Here is a 15,642-nt window from a genome sequence, read left to right as displayed (position 1 = left end):
GCTGGGAGGCAGTTCTCTCTCCTTGAGACAGGATGTCCCAGAAACCAAAAGAATCATTTTCCACTTTGAGGTGTACAGAATGCAGTTTACTTTGTAGGCAACGTTGGTTCAATAAATTATGCAGCTGGCACTGCCTGCCTGGCCCTGCCACCCTACAACCGCCTGAACGAGTCTTCGGTGATGGGCGGGCAGCTGAGGAAGCGGAACCCAAATCTGCTCTCTGCCGAGCTCTGCACCGACAGGGCCACCATGGGGCAGCCGCAGTCCACCCTCTTCCGGCACACCTGGGAAGCGTGGGAACCTGAGAGCCACACCAGCGGCGGGGGGGGGGGGGGGCAGGGAGGGCAGAGCGCCCGCTCCGCTGTGGGTGGGAGGGGAGGAGCGGGTACACTCACCCGGACCTTGCGTTCCTTCCTCGCTGGGAGGTCCTCGAAGCACAGCCCCGTGCTTTCTGCATGGTACAACAGCTGTTAGCCCAGACACACTCTCCACCCGCCCACCCCTTTCCCGCGCCCCCGGGGCGCCCACCGGGGATGGTGGGCAGAGCCTCCAAAGCTTTGGTCTCAGTGCCCTCAGGCCACGCTGGCACCTCCCCTGCGTAGAAGGGCTTGCAAGCACTCAGGAGAGGCAACGTGCCCCGGGTCCTGGGAGGGCGAGAGGAGAGAGAGGTGGGAAGGCCCGCGGGGTCTGGAGTGTTCTCTTCCTAACTGGAGGCGGCTGGCTAGGTAGGTTGGCCATGCTCAAGTCCCAGGCCAGGTGAGCACTCCTGATGGGGGCAGGGCCTAGGGAGGTGGAGACTGGTCCCAGCAAGGAGAAGGGGTAAGTTTTGAAGGGGTGGATGGAGGAACTCCTCGCAGTGCCCACCCCGACTTCCGGCGCCCAGCTCTGGCCTCCCGCGCCTTGCCCTTGCGCCGGTGCTGAGGGTAACGCGGGGACTCTCTGGTCTCCGCGCCTGGCCCAGGCTCGGGGAGCGGGAAGCGGTCAATGGACCAGTCGGTGTTGTCGGTGAAGATCCTTGAGCCCTGGGTTACGCAGTGAGGGGCATGGTGCTCGCTGAGGACCTGCAGGGCAGTAGGGGTGGTCAGTCACCCCTACCTGCCAGGCCCGCCCAGCACCCTCCCTGTCCAGGACTGCACTGACCTGGCCCTTGGGGCTCCGGAGGAGTGTCACACAGCCCCGGCTGGAGTGGAAGTGGAAGGCGTCCTGGCCCGAGGACAAGGGGGACTGCTTGGTGTTGCTGGTCCCCTCTCCCCACACCTGCAAACGGCGCAGTGCAGGGCACTGGATGAGGGTTGGCCAGGGCTGGGCCAAGCCGCGTTTCGGACAGCGACGGCGGAGCGCACCGTGATGTGATGCTGCGGTGCCAGCAGCGTGCCGGGCGGGAAGCGGTACATGCACACAGGGAAGTCTCTCAGGAGCTGCTGCAGGGTGCAGCCGCCCAGGTCCACGGTCTCCTCCAGCGACTGGTTGAGGATTCGGATGAACTTCTCCTGGCTGCTCACAGCTACAATCTTCAGGCAGAAGCCAGCCGGGCTGGGGTAGGAGGAGATGTGTGGGTGAACAGCCTGCCCACCGGAGCAGCCGCACCCGGGTCTGCCAGTGAGCTCATGGCTGGGGGTGTTCCTCACCTCAGCTGGCGCCCCGCGCCCCGGTGGTCAGGATCTGCTCTGGGCTCCACAACAGTCTTTCCCAGAGTGTAGGTATGCGGTTTCCGGAGATCTAGGGAAAGAAACCCTTTTGGGGAGGGAGGCCCTCCGGGAATCTTCCAATTGGGATGTCCCCTGCTAGGCCAGACCAGATCTACAGCAGGTGGGGTTCTTGTGGGAGAGGAACAGCGCCAAGGGTCCTATCCTTGGCAGAAGGGGCTGCTGGATCTTAGGGACTGAAGGACCTGGTGCAGGGCTTTGGGTGGAGACTGGAGGGTGTGCAAGGGTGGCCAGGGCAACCTGCCCACTCCACCTTCAGTGTCGTCACTGGAGCTGCGAGCTGGAGGGTGGATCTGCCTAGAAGTCAAGCCTGCCGCCTGGGGTTGCTCCCCTGTTGCCTTCTCCACTCTGGAAGGAAGGGCCAGCTGGCCGCCGCTGGAGTCCGAGTCCACACCCCCGGAGCTGCTGGTGCCCGCGCAGGGCAGGGAGCGCCACTGCAGGCTCCTGGACCGCTTCTCCGAATGCTTGACTGAGGAATCTAAGCCCGTGTCCGATGGGGATGGCTGGGACAGAAGCTGCCTGAAGCCATGTTCTGCTCAGTGGCTGCCCTGGCTCCCGGACCCCAGCCATGCCCCTACCCAACCTCCCCAGGGCAGGAGGCACCCCAGCTTGTGTTTTGAATACCCAGGACCCAGGTCTGGCTCATTACTGGACCGTGATGGTCCATGAGCCTCTTCTCTTCATTCCTAATAGATCATAGATCAAAGGTGAGGCATGGAAGAGTTTTGTGACTTGTCTGGGGACATTAAAGGATAGAACTTGGTGTAGGGCGTGATGGCGCACGCTTGTAATCCCAGCATTCGGGAGGCTGAGACAGGAGGATTGCAGTTCGCAGACAGCCTCAGCTACTTAGTGAGGCCCTTTGCAACTCAGTGAGACCCTGTTTCAAAATAAAGAATAAAAGCCGGGCGTGGTGGCGCATGCTTGTAATCCCAGCGCTTGGGAGGCTGAGACAGGAGCATCGTGCAGGTTCAAAGCCAGCCTCAGCTGGTTTAAGAGACCCTGTTTCCAAATAAAATATAAAATAGGTCTGGGAGTGTAGCCCGAAGGTAGAAGGCCCCTGGGTTCCATTCCTAGTACCACCAAAAAACAAAAACAAAAACAAAAAAAACAGAAAATAAAGAATAAAAAATAGGGCTGTGGGTGTTACTCAGAGGTAGAATGCCCCTGGGTTCCATCCCCAGTACAGAAAAAAAAAAAGAAAGAAAAAAAGAAAAAAAAGAAAAAGAAAAAGATAGAACTTGGCCTTGGTCTACTACTCCTGCCAAGGCAAGCCCTCCCTTCTCTTGGTCCCTGAGAAGCCCCTGCCCAGGGAAGTTACTTGTGCTCTGAGTTGGAATCAACATTGAAGAGATTCGGGAACCGGTGGGCGATGCTGTTCCAGTCTACGTCCTCCAGTCGGAAACCCTGGCCAGGAAGCAACAGGCACTTGGCGCTTTCCTTCTGCAGGGCTCGGTCAGATGTGTGGGGACCTCGTGTGGGAGACCTTGCTCACCTCCCCAGCCACAGAAGACTGTTCATTTTCAGACACATCACTGACGTCCATTAGAGTCTCTGCAGTGACCACCTGCAAGAGGAGACCACAGGGGCTGGGTATAGCTCCCTGGGATCCAGGGAGGACTGGGTTTCTGGAAGGCTGGAGGCCTTATAGCCAGCTGTGAGACTCACCTCTACGCTGCCCGTCTGTGACCGCAGTATGCGGCCTACCCAGGAGGAGCGGGCCAGCTGCAGGAGGCAGGACTTCTGGAAGGCCTGCAGCTCAGCTTCCAGCTGCTGCAGTGTGTTGAGGCTCTGCAGCAGCCGCTCCTCCAGGCGTTCCTTTTCCTGGCCAGGAGTGCAGCTCTTCCGGTGAGGAGCCTCCTGCAGTCCACAGTCGCCCTCCAACACACCCTCGCCCCAGATCCACAAGCAGCCAGCTCCCTGAGCCCACCCCTCACCAGCTGGGCTTGCTCTTTCTGTGCTTGCAGCTCCAGGGTCAGCTTCTGGACCTGGTTCTGCAGGAACCTGTCCTGACTCTGAGAGCTCCTGGGAAGAGGGCCAAGCCCAGCAGCCAACCCTCAGTCGGGGTCGGCTGAGGTTCCTAAGGGCAGGTCAGCTCAGCAGCATGAGAAGGCCCCCACCGCCATCATACCTGGGGACTACACAGTGCGGGGCAGGGCAGGGCAAGCCTGGCAGGTCTGGGCAGGGGTCGGCGCGCTCAGGGCTAGGACTAGGTTTATGGCAGTTACTAACTCAGGGTTAAAGTGAAGCATCGGGGTCAGACAAGGCAGAGGTTAGAGGGGTGAATCAGTGACTGGAGTGGGCCTAGACAGAAACCAGGAGCTAGGCAGGACAGGCGTGGGTGGGCCGGGCGCTCTGCTGCTGACCTTGCAGATGGCAGCCCTGCCACCTCCTTCAGGACGTGATGCTTCTGGGCATGCTGGCCGTTGTGGACAACCCATCGCAGCGCCTGGATCTCTAGCTCCCGCTGCGCCCACAGCAGCCGTAAGGTGCGGGGGTCCAGTGTCTCCAGAGCCACCCTGTAATACCAGGACCTCTGCTGCGTGATAAGGCCTGGCCCCGGCCCGTCTGGTCCTGGGAGCTGGCCACCCTCCCCTCCCCTGCTTACTGTGGGTTGGCAGAGACCGCCGGTGTGGAGTGGGGCTTGTTGTCTTGGGGGTCTGGCAGAGCCATGGTGTCCACAAATGTGCCAGCTAGAGGCCCCGAATCACAGCTGACTGGCTCTCCACCTGCTGAGGCTGGTGGCATCTGTTCCTCTTCCAATTCCCCGCAAGACCTGGGGGGCATGCTGGAAGGCGGTTGTGGACTGGAAGGGGCAGTAGGGCTGAGTCGGCCCTTGAATGCTGGTTCACAGGGGTCACTCTGAGGGCCACAGGTGAGTGTCTACCTCACCAGACAAGGGCTGCTGGGCACAGGGGTCCTCGTCTGTGTGTGTCCTCACTGTGCTCCCAAGCTCCCTGCTGTCTCCTGTCCCCCTTGCCCTTGCCTAGAGCAAGGGTCAGAGGCACTGACCTCTGGCCTGTGGCCCTCGCTCATGTCCTCTCACTCAGGGCCTCAACCCTAACACTCACCTGTGGCCTGAGGTCCTAGCTGGCCTGGGGAGGGAGGTTCTCTGCTGTTGCCATGGATATGGGCCACCAGAGGGGAGGGGCTGCTTGTTACCTGGAGCCTTGGGTGAGTTCTGGGCCCCGCCCAGCTGAGAATGTGAGAGTCTAGGCAGCTGCCCAGCTAAGCAGAATGGGCCTGGGGGCCGCACAGACCCCTGAGGCCCTCCCCGGCTACAGCGATGATTGGTGGGTACTGGGGACATTAGTGCTGTGTGTGTGTGTGTGTGTGGCCCCGCGAGGGTGTGGGTGTGTCCTCAGTATGTGGAAGGCCCTGGGCCCAGAGCTTACTTGAAAACCTGAGGGGGTCCGGGCGTGGAGGCGCACGCGTGTAATCCCCGCGCTTGGGAGGCTGAGACAGGAGGATTGCACGGGTTCGAAGCCAGCCTCGCTACTTAGTGAGGCTCTCAGCAACTTAGTGAGACCTTGTTTCCAAATAAAATATATTTAAAAAAAAAAAAGGTCTGGGAGTATAGCCTGGAGGTAGAAAGCCTCTGGGTTCCACCCCCAGTACCACCAAAAAAAAAAAAAGAAGAAGAAAAAGAAAAGAAAAGAAAACCTGAGAGAGGGGCTGTGCTGACCTCTAATCCTAATTTCAAACCTCAGACTTCAGACCCTTCTCATGGCTGAGGCCACTCTGAGAGCCTCCACCCCAAGGACTCTGGGACCATAATTATTTCTTATGCCTCAGGACAAGTTAGACCTAGAAGTGGAGCACTCTAGTCTGTGCCACCCACCTAGGATCCTCCGTGCCTCACACCTACAACAGGGCTCGGGTGGGGCCTCCCTGGCGGGGCACCGGAGGTGGACACGTAGGGGCCCCAGACCACGCTGACTGCGACAGTCTAGCCACGTGACTGAGGGGCCCTGGCTGCCCAGATGGCTAGGGTTCCTGCAAGGGGACAGCGAGGGAGGGGTGAAAAGTGGCTCCAAGCCTGCTTATGCGCATCGCCAGGGCACTGGGCCCCAATGGGGGCGGGAAGGAGCCTCAAACAGAGAGCGCAGGGCCTTTGTCCCTGGCGGCCCCCTCCCCCACCAGGGCTGCAGTGCCCGCCAGCTCCAGCCCACCGACTCTGTCGGGCCCTCAGTGCTCCGAATTTCTCCTGCGGGGACTCAGAACCTCCAACTCCCTGGCCCTAACCACAGGCCCCAGCCCCTTTAGGCTGATCTGAGAAGGAAGGGGTGGCTCGGCGCCCCTTGGGCGCTTGCCAAAGCTGCAGGATCACAGGCCAGCGCCCTTCATTGGGTGGGTGAGGGCCTGCCTCACTGGGAGTCTGCAAGCTGGCCGTCTGTAGGGCCTCAACACCTGCCCCAACCCGCTGCCTGCGGATCGCGCCTGCGAAGCGCTTCCGCGTGGCTCTCAAGCAGGGAGCGGCCGCCTGGCCCCGCCCCAGGCCCCGCCCCAGGCCCCGCCCCAGGCCCCGCCCCAGGCCCCGCCCACACCTGAGCGCCGCGGGCGGGCGGTGAGCCAATGGGCGGGGCGTACGGAGGCAGCCAATGGACGTGGGCGCGGGGCGGGAGGCACGCGCCGCGGAGCTAATGGGGGCGCGGCGGGGCGGGGTGTGCAGGCCTCGGGCCAATGAGGCTGCGGGGCCGGGGCGCGCCGCGGCGCTGGGGCGGCAGGTTGCGGCGACGCCGGAGCGCCGGGGTGCGGGAGGCCGGAGAACACCCAGGTGAGCCGCGCGGGCCCCGCACCTGCCGGGGCGCCTGCTCTGACCCGGGAGTTTGCCGCGGGCTGGTTGTGGGGCCGCGCCGCACCTGCGCTCCTCCGCTGCGGAGCGGGGCCCTGAGGTCCCGCGCGGCCGGGCTCACTTCTCGGGCTGCGGAGCCGCGGCCGGGCGGGACCTCCGGGGTGAGCGCACCGGCTAGACGGAAGGGGATGGGGGCTGCCGGGCTACCGCGAGGTCTGGGGTTCGGTCGGCGAGAGGTCAAGTCTGGATCGAGCCTCTCGGCTTCTCTGGGGCCCGAGACTCTTCCTTCCTTGGGGGAGGCGTTCCCATGGCAGCGGACGGCGTCGCGTTTGTGTGCGGGCATCCTTGGGTGCCTGAGGACTGACGCTCAGAGGGCACTGCCCTCTGAGCCCGGTGACGGGGGTGGGGGGACAGGAAATCCTGGACCTGGTTAATGATTTGCCTGGTTCCAAGAGTGGGGGCGGGGTAAGAGGCCTGGTGAAGTGGGGGAAGTCTCAGAGCGCTCACCAGTGCCAAACTAGTTCCCTGGCCACCCCAGGAATGCGTGGCCTGCGGGTGGGGCTGGGCACAGGAGGCAGGGCACGGGCGCTGAGGGGCCGCAGTCCTAAACCAGTTGTGGCAGGTCAGGAAGAGGAGAGGGGGACCAGGCAGTGACCCGCCAGGCAGGGCCTGAACCTGTGCCTCCCTCACAGGACAGGGATGGTCTTGGGGCTGGCCACCATGGAGCTGAAGGTGTGGGTGGATGGCATCCAGCGAGTGGTCTGTGGAGTCTCAGAGCAGACCACCTGCCAGGAAGTGGTCATCGCACTAGCTCAAGCAATAGGTGAGTTCCCCGGGGACAGGTGGGGGTGGGCCTGGTAGTCCAGCCCCATTTTTCTCCCAAGGAGGGTGAGGCTGGCTTCAGATCCCTCTTGCTCTCCTTCAATTCCTCAAGCCAGGGCAGAGAGTGGGGAGACATAAACCAACCCTCCTTTTTTCCCCCAGGCCAGACGGGCCGGTTTGTGCTCGTGCAACGTCTTAGGGAGAAGGAACGGCAGCTGCTGCCCCAGGAGTGTCCAGTGGGCGCCCAGGCCACCTGTGGGCAGTTTGCCAATGATGTCCAGTTTGTTCTGAGGAGGACAGGGCCCAGCCTGGCTGGAAGACCCTCCTCAGACAGCTGTCCACCCCCAGAGCGATGCCCAGTTCGTGCCAGTCTCCCCCCAAAGCCACGGGTAGCTCCAGGCCGTGAGCCCCGAAAAGCACTGACCTTCAGCTTGGGAGGCCCATTGGCCCCAGAGTCTGCGGCCCCTGTAGCACCCACGGCAGGCTGCTTCGCAGACCTTCAGGGCCTGGAGCTCAGGGTGCAGAGGAATGCTGAGGAGCTGGGTCATGAAGCCTTCTGGGAGCAGGAGCTGCAGCGGGAACAAGCCCGGGAGCGAGAGGGGCAAGCACGCCTGCAGGCACTGAGCGCGGCCACCGCAGAGCACGCCGCCAGGCTGCAGGCCCTGGACGCCCAAGCCCGTGCCCTCGAGGCTGAGCTGCGGCTGGCTGCGGAGGCTCCTGGGCCCCCGCTGGCTACGGCATCTGCTACTGAGCGCCTGCGCCAGGACCTGGCCATCCAGGAGCGGCAGAGTGCAGAGGTGCGGGGCAGCCTGGCTCTGGTAAGCCGGGCCCTAGAGGCTGCGGAGCATGCCCTGCAGGTGAGCTCAGGAGGCTCCGTGCCTGCCACCTCCCACCTCCCACCTCCCACGTGCATGGGCCTGGGGCTGTGACACAGGGTCACTGGGGCAGGTGCTCCTTGTGGGGCACAGGGACCCTGGGCTCCCGTGGCCATTCTCCCTGAGGGTCCTGTGTACCCCCAGGCCCAGGCCCAGGAGCTGGAGGAGCTGAACCGGGAGCTCCGTCAGTGCAACCTGCAGCAGTTCATCCAGCAGACAGGGGCTGCACTGCCGCTGCCCCCACAGCCAGACCGAGCCCCCTGTGGCACACAGGTCAGAGCGGTTCTGGGGAGAGGTTCTGGGGAGAGGTGGGACGGTAGGGACCCAGCCCAGCTCCCAGCTGACCTGCTCTCCTCACAGGACCTTCTATCTTCAGCCAGAGAAGAGCACCTCCAGGGAGCAACCCGGGGCCCTGTCCTAGTGCCCAGCCTGAGTCCTGAGGGTATGTCTGCCCCACACCCTGTGGGATGGGCCCTCCCCTGGCCTCAGCTCCTCAGCCAGTTTCTTCCCCCCAGTTGTTCACGTGAGGCAGAGTTCCTGGAGGTAGCAGCTCCTGCCAGAGTGGTGTCTGCTGAGGACGGGCAAGCCGGGACAGCCGGGAAGAGCCGCCTGGACAGCAGGAGAGTTTGGCCACAGAGGATACCTTCCTGTGCAGTGGGAGCCCCGGCACCCTGGAGATTCTGTTCCAGGGGTTAGTGTGCTGGGGCGACGTCTTCCTAATCCTTGCCAAGTCTGCCAAACCCCCTGGAGAAGCACGGGGTATAGCTCAGAACTCACCAGGCCCCCAGAGGCCATTGCTACTTTGGGGGATGAGGTGCGTGGACAGCACGTTTAGCGTGTGGATGTGTGCCTGCCCAATGGTGCTGCCTCCCTATCCTGACACTTAAACCTCAATAAACTGCCCAAAGGGGTGTGAGTGCGTCCTGCGGCTGCCCTGGGCAGGGTCCATGGTGCCTGGAATTGAGGTCCACAGGGGAGCTACTGGAGAGGCTCCAAACTGCCTGGGGCTGGCCACAGCCAGACTCCTGAGGAAGCGTGTTTCAGGGACCGGTGCTGAGTGGGAGCCAAGGCTGGCCCGCATTCTGGTTGCTTTGCCCTGGCCACCCTTGGGAGCTTTCCTCTGTGATCCCATGCCTGGCCCTGGCCCTGGCCTGAGTTGTCATCTGGATTCCTCTCCCACTTGGCTTCCCTCATCCGCCCCATCAGCAACAGGAACTAAGGATGCCAAGACAAGCTAGACCCGCCTGTCAAGTTTATTGTCTTCCAGAGAACTCGTGGGGGCAGGTCTTGGGCTCCTGCGGCAGGTCAGAGACTCCTCAGGAGTTTCTCCAGCGGAGTTTGGTCAGCCCCATGGAGGGTGCGGGCATCAAGTAGACAAGGGTGTCCCCCACCTCCCTGCAGAGTATGAAGCCTCGACATTGGGGCAGGGCAGATTCTGCAGCCCTCCCAGCTGCTACCAAGGCCCTTGGATTGGCTGTGGTTACTCCCAGAGGCCTGGTCCTCAGGTGGGCCACATGCTCCCAGCTCTGAGGACTGGGACCGGGGTCGGAGATGTTTGTGATGAGCAGAACCTGGCGTCGCCAAGGCCCTTGTGCAGCCACGTGTGGGAATGGAGAACAAGGGATGGGGACACCTTCGGTCCTAGGGATCTCAGCTGGATTCAAGGGGAGGGCATGTCTGGACTTGGCTTTTTCCTGGCGTGGTGCCTTCTAGTGCCCCCCATTTCCTCTGGAGCAGATTGCAGCAGACACGGAAGCCACCCTTGGGAGCCAGGGAGGACTCCTCAGAGGTCAGGGCCACCAGGAGCCCACTGCTGTGGGCAGAAATGGGGCTGGGTATTTCCTGCCTGAGACAGAGAGCAGGGAATGCGGAAGGCCAGGCAGCAGAGGGAGGTTCCCAATCTGGTGTCAGCAGGCCAGAATCCCTAGCCAGCTGTGCCTGTCTATACTCCCTGCTGAGCCTGCTTCAGCCCTGACCTAGTCTTAGCTGATCCGTGGCCTCAGACAGGCAAGGCCAAACACAGGGTCCCATGGAGTGGAGTCTTGAGTGCAAACGCCACTCGGGCTGTGCCGTGGGTGGGAAGGCCGGGGTCCAAGGGACCTGTCCCCCACCTACTCTCAGAAGGCTTGGGTACACCTCTGAGCACCAGCCCTAAGTCACCAGGGGCTGGGGGGCAATGCCAGGTGGCATCCAGAGACCACCCCGTCAGGGGCCTGGGGAAAGCATGCCTCCCACATCTGCATTTCCCCATTCATTAGCCCTGAGAGGAAGGAGACGGAGCTGGCATCCACCTGAACTCCCTGTGCCCGCCCTTCTGAGGAGCACCTGTTTCTTCTGAAGCCACCGCCCGACTCTGCACAGCCCAGGGCTGCTGAGCAGCCCACCAGGAGCTGCTGCACTCTGCAAAGGGGGAGAGCCCTCTGCCTCAGCAGTTACCCAGGCTGACCAAATCCCACGCCCTCCAGAAGTTGCCAGAGTGCTTCAAATCACTAAGCACACTTTTGAGTTGCTGAAAAGTTTACTTTTGAGTTTTAAACTTTAAAGACAATGGTGTGTGCTGTGCAGAATGAAGAAGGGCCAAGTACCCCGTAAACACCTATCTCCCCAGGGAAGACCCAACAGAGGCAGGCCCCCCTGATGGGACAGACAGTCACTGGCACTCTGCTGCTTGGGCAGTCCGTCTAGCCCGAGGCCAGGGCCAGCCTATGCAGGCCTCAGAGATTCTGCTCATTCCCAGCACAGAAGTGGCCCCTGGTACACGAAGGGTGGCCCACAGTAAACAGAAATAAGTCAGCTTTGCAGGTTCGCAGCCCCACAACCTCCCCTCTCCCCCAGAGCCTGCTGGATGTGCTGGTGTGACTGCTGGGAGACAGCACAGGGGCCCTCCAGGCCAGTCCCAGTCCAGAATGTCTGCCGCTCCCTCTAGTGACCTGGCTCCAGCCCTCATCCTCAGAAGGGGGATGAGGCCTGGGCATGTGTTGGCCCTGTAGGCCTGGAGCTGCCCTGGACACTCACTCATCTAGACTTTGAGGGTGTACTTGAGGATATCCAGTAGAGGGGGCCTGTCCCTGGGCCCCACAGGTAGGCCCACGGTTCTGACTTTCACTGAAATGGCAGAAATATCCGGAGGAGCCAAAGCAGGACTCTCTTCCTATTAAAAAGTCCCAGAGGCAGCTTTGGGGATGCAGGTCCAGAAGGCCCCGTGTCCTGCTGGCTGCAGATCACTGGTGTTGCCCAGGACTGCCCTGGCCGTGGACTCCTTGATGGACACCTCCTGGAGACACTGCATGGTTTGGCATCCTGAGACAAACAAGAAGAAAGTTCCCTCCAAGAGGGTATCTGGCCCAATCTCGTCCCCACACATGGAGGACAGAGAATCCCCCGAGCCTCCCCTCCCCCCACCCGTCGCTGCCGGACTCCGACAGGCAGGCCCCTCCCAGGGGCCAGCTGACCTTAACTCCCAAGGCCTGGGTGCACGCCCTCCACCCCTATGTGGCTGCCCGCCTGCCCGCCCGCCAGACCCAGGTCACCAGGGGCCAGGGGTTCGCGTTGCCCAGGGGCAGATCAGCCGCTGTCACACGCACAGTGGGTCTGGAGCATCGCAATGTGCGGTGGGCAGTGGCTGCCCTGCACCTGGAGGGACGGCCCAGCGGGCGGGCGGATGGAGGGGTCACCCCCTGCCCGGTCCCCTCCAACTTGGGCGTCCGAGCCACGCCGCCTCTGCTCGCCCGACCTCCGCGGCCCCCAGAAAAGGGCAGCCTCAGAGATTCACCCGCGCCAGCCAGCCTGGGACCCCTCGTGCGTCACCTGCGACCCGGGCGCAGGACCGTCGCCAGCTCTCGGACCAACTTCAGCGGCGTCCGCTGCCAACCTACAGCCCCCGGCGGGCCCCGGCCGGGCCCGCCGCCCCGCCCCGTATGCAAATGAGAGACGCCTCAGCCAATGGCCCGCCGAGCCCGGCCCGCCCTGCCGCGCCACAGCCAGTGGGCGCGAGGGAGCGCGGCGCGCCCCGCCCACCACCGCGCGGGCCTGGGCGGGCGAGGCCGGCGCGTTCCTTTCTGCACGTCGGCTTGGGGAGGGGCCGCCACCTGCCGGGCGGGGCGGCCTCGCGGGGCGGTGGACCCCGCCGGCGGCGGGTGGTACGGCCCGGACGGTCCCCTCCCGCCGGGGTGGTACGGCCGGGGCTCTCCGGGCTTCGCGGCCCCAGGCGGGGGGCGCGGCCTGGCTGCCCGGTGCTCCGGCGCCCGCGGACCTGGCGGGGCCGCCCCGCCCCGCGCCGTGCTGCTGCCTGGCCGCCTGGGTCCCCCCGCGCCCCGCTGGCCGGGCGCCCTGGCTGCGACCCGAGGGCTGGGCGCCCTGATACGCGCCCCGGGACGCACGTACCGCCCGCCCCGCCCCTCGCTAGCTCCGGGTGGCCTGGGGGCTCCCGAGGACAGGCGGGCAGTCTGGCTTCGAGGAGAGGGTGCCGGCGGCCCCGGCAGGCTGGCTGGGCACTCCGGGTTCCTCCTGTGGATCCACCGGGCTCTCAGGGGTCGGTGGCAGGGAGAGTAAATGCTGGGCCTCAAAAGGTCTGAATCACGGCCAGGCGTCGTCGTGCAAGCCTGTAATCCCGGTACTTGGGAGGCTGAGACAGGAGGATCGGAGGTTCTCAGCCAGCGCCAACAATTTAGTGAAGCCTTCCGCAACTTAGGGAGACCCTGTTTCAAAATAACAACATAGGGCCCGGGGGTGTAGCCTGGTGAATTCCCCTGGGCTCAATCTCCAGTAACACACACACACACACACACACACACACACACACACACACAGTCTAAATCAAGGGAGCAAAACTGTCGCCCTCCTGAGGACACACAGCTTCAGAGCTTCAGACGCGGAGCCCCAAGATGAGGGAGGCCAGGCTGCTTCTCTCTCCAGCACACAACCCTCCCCTTCCCCGCCAAGGAGGAGGAATCCTGGAGCATCCGGGCCCTAATAAGCAAGAAGGTGCCTGCTCTCTTTTTACCCCTAATGCAGGGCCCCCCACACGCCCTGTGTTCTCCTGCCTCCCTCACATCAGCAGTTCCCTACGCCTGCCTCAGACCCTAGCCTTCCCTGGGCTCCAGGCTCTTCCAAGACCCCTCTGTCCCCACAGACACTCTGGTCCTTGGCAGGCACTAGCCTCCTCAGCCTTAGCCACCTAGGCTTGCTTGCCTGTGCTCCTGTCTCCTTCCTGCCTGTGAACTCTCTGGTCCCTACACTTTGACCTCCCTGCCTCCGTGGCCTCCCTCCTTGCCTACAGGACCCAGTACAGGATGTGCTGGGGCCTGCCATTTGCCACAAACCCAGTCTACCAGACCAAGGACCTCTGGAGCTTGGAGCCTGGGGACAGAAATTCAAGGGCAGAGCTGGGCATGGTAGCGTACACCTGCGATCTCAGTACTTGGGAGGTTGAACTAGGAGGATCACAGATTCCAGGCCAGCCTCAGCAATTTAGCAAGGCCCTCAGCAACTTAACAAGACCTGCTTCAAAATAAAAATGAGCCGGGCGTGGTGGCACACACTTGTAATCCCTGCGCTTGGGAGGCTGAGACAGGAGGATTGCACGGGTTCGAAGCCAGCCTCAGCTACTTTGTGAGGCTCTCAGCAACTTAGTGAGACCCTGTTTCCAAATAAATTATTAAAAAAGGTCTGGGAGTATAGCCTGGAGGTAGAAAGCCTCTGGGTTCCACCCCTAGTACCACCAAAAAAATAAAAAAATTAAAAAAATAAATAAAAATGAGCCAGTTGTGGTGGCGTATGCTTTGTAATCACAGTACTTGGGAGGCTGAGACAGGAAGATGACAGGTTCATGGCCAGTCTCAGCTATTTAAGCAGGGACCTCCCCCAGAGCCACTGCAGGGATATGGATTTCTGGACTTGAGCTCAGACTTCGAGCCTCTGAGACTATGAGAGAACACATTTCTGTTGTTTTGAGCCATCTTGTTTTGGTCAAAGGACACTCCTTCCCTGGTCTGAGAACTCAAGCACACCTGTCCCCTCCCTAGTTCTGCGAGCTTCAACTCCCGCTCATCCCACTCACTCTCCTCTTGCCTCGTGTCAGACTCTCTGCATCCGCGGACTCTGGGGGGCTCCCTGCTGCTGACGGGGATGGGGTGAGGTGGGCAGGAGGCAATGCCTGTCTGTGCTCAGTGCTCACCCAGCCCAGTGTGTGCGCGCAGGCCTGCCGGCAGGGGAAGGGCCCTCTAGAGTCTGGCCTAGCTCCCCCTGGCGGGCATACCAGGGGCATGCATACTGTATCGCTGCGGAGCACAAACTGCAACTCCGGCAGCGGCTTCCAGTGCAGGTCTTCATGAACAGGACCATGCATGTGTGTGGGTGAGTGTGTGCGCATGTATCGTATGCACACTGGCAGTCACACGGGAGAGGTGGCAGTGGGAGACTCAGTGGTGAGCATGGGAGGAGACAGTACTGAGGAGACAGTTCTGATGTGTGCCTGCCAGTGTGTGGGGATCCCCATGTGTGAGCAGGTGTCATCTTATGCTCATAGGTGGAGGTACAGATAGGTGTCTGTGCTCTCAGGAGCCACTACTTATGCTCAGTTTGGGCCCAGTCTGGCCCTGGGCAGCTCCTTGGAGTCGAATTGCACATACCTGAGCATGGCCTGGTTGGCTGTGTAAGTGAACTACCCAAAGGTGCTCTGAGGAGGTGTTCATTGTGAGTGCACTTAGGTGTTATTTTTGTGGCACTAGAGATTGAATCCAGGGCCATTTTGCCTCCAAGGCATACGCCCCAGCCCTATTTTATTTATTTATATTTATTTTGCGGTAATAGGAATGGAACCCAGAGGTATTCTACCTCTGAGTTATACCCCCAGACCTATTTTTTATTCTTTATTTTAAAAGAGTGCCACTGAGTTGCAAAGAACCTAAGTAGCTGAGGTTGTCCTCGAACCATGATCCTTCTGTCTCAGCCTCCCAAATGCTGGGATAACAAGTGTGTGCCACCAAGCCCAGCCCTATTTTAATTTTTTTTTTTGGGGGGGGAATACTGGGGATGGAACCCAGGGGCATTCAACCTCCGAGTTACACCACCAGCTCTATTTTTTATTCTTTATTTCGAAACAGGGTCTCACTGAGTTGCAAGGGCCTCACTAAGTAGCTGAGGCCCTTCGCAAATTGTGATTCTCTCTCTGGTCTCAGTCTCCCAAATACTGGGATCACAATTTAGCGGCACCACACTCAGCTCCTATTTTAATTTTTTTTTTTTTTTTTTTTTTTGTGGTACTGGGGGTGGAACCCAGAGGCTTTCTACCTCCGGGCTATACTCCCAGACCTTTTTGTATATTTTATTTGGAAACAGGTCTCACTAAATAGCTGAGGCTGGCTTCGAACCGGTGTGATCCTCCTGTCTCAGCCTCCCAAGGGCAGGGATTACAAGCGTGTGCCACCACGCCTGGCTATTTTTT

The 15,642-nt window shown here is 61.4% G+C and overlaps 2 protein-coding genes across 2 annotated transcripts; one reads left to right on the top strand and one right to left on the bottom strand.

Annotated features, from left to right (window-relative positions):
• Positions 1-152: 152 nt before the first annotated feature.
• LMNTD2 (lamin tail domain containing 2) lies at positions 153-4,379 on the bottom strand (the record flags this gene model as incomplete). Its single annotated transcript, XM_080693983.1, has 15 exons — positions 153-284; positions 396-451; positions 529-644; positions 865-1,061; positions 1,141-1,257; positions 1,344-1,533; positions 1,629-1,719; positions 1,805-1,915; positions 1,960-2,225; positions 3,028-3,113; positions 3,202-3,273; positions 3,375-3,530; positions 3,644-3,731; positions 4,073-4,225; positions 4,315-4,379. 15 exons carry the CDS (start codon positions 4,377-4,379, stop codon positions 153-155), a joined length of 1,896 nt encoding a protein of 631 aa, XP_080550109.1.
• Positions 4,380-7,200: 2,821 nt separating this feature from the next.
• RASSF7 (Ras association domain family member 7) lies at positions 7,201-8,745 on the top strand (the record flags this gene model as incomplete). Its single annotated transcript, XM_080708122.1, has 5 exons — positions 7,201-7,324; positions 7,486-8,180; positions 8,343-8,471; positions 8,559-8,640; positions 8,714-8,745. The coding sequence occupies 5 exons, from the start codon at positions 7,201-7,203 to the stop codon at positions 8,743-8,745; spliced, it is 1,062 nt and encodes a 353-aa protein (XP_080564248.1).
• Positions 8,746-15,642: the final 6,897 nt, after the last annotated feature.

The sequence above is a fragment of the Muscardinus avellanarius genome (assembly GCF_963383645.1).
Source record: "Muscardinus avellanarius genome assembly, chromosome: 1".
NCBI lineage: Eukaryota > Metazoa > Chordata > Mammalia > Rodentia > Gliridae > Muscardinus > Muscardinus avellanarius.
Note: the sequence above shows the minus strand (reverse complement) of the source record. Positions and strands in the feature narration are given on the sequence as shown.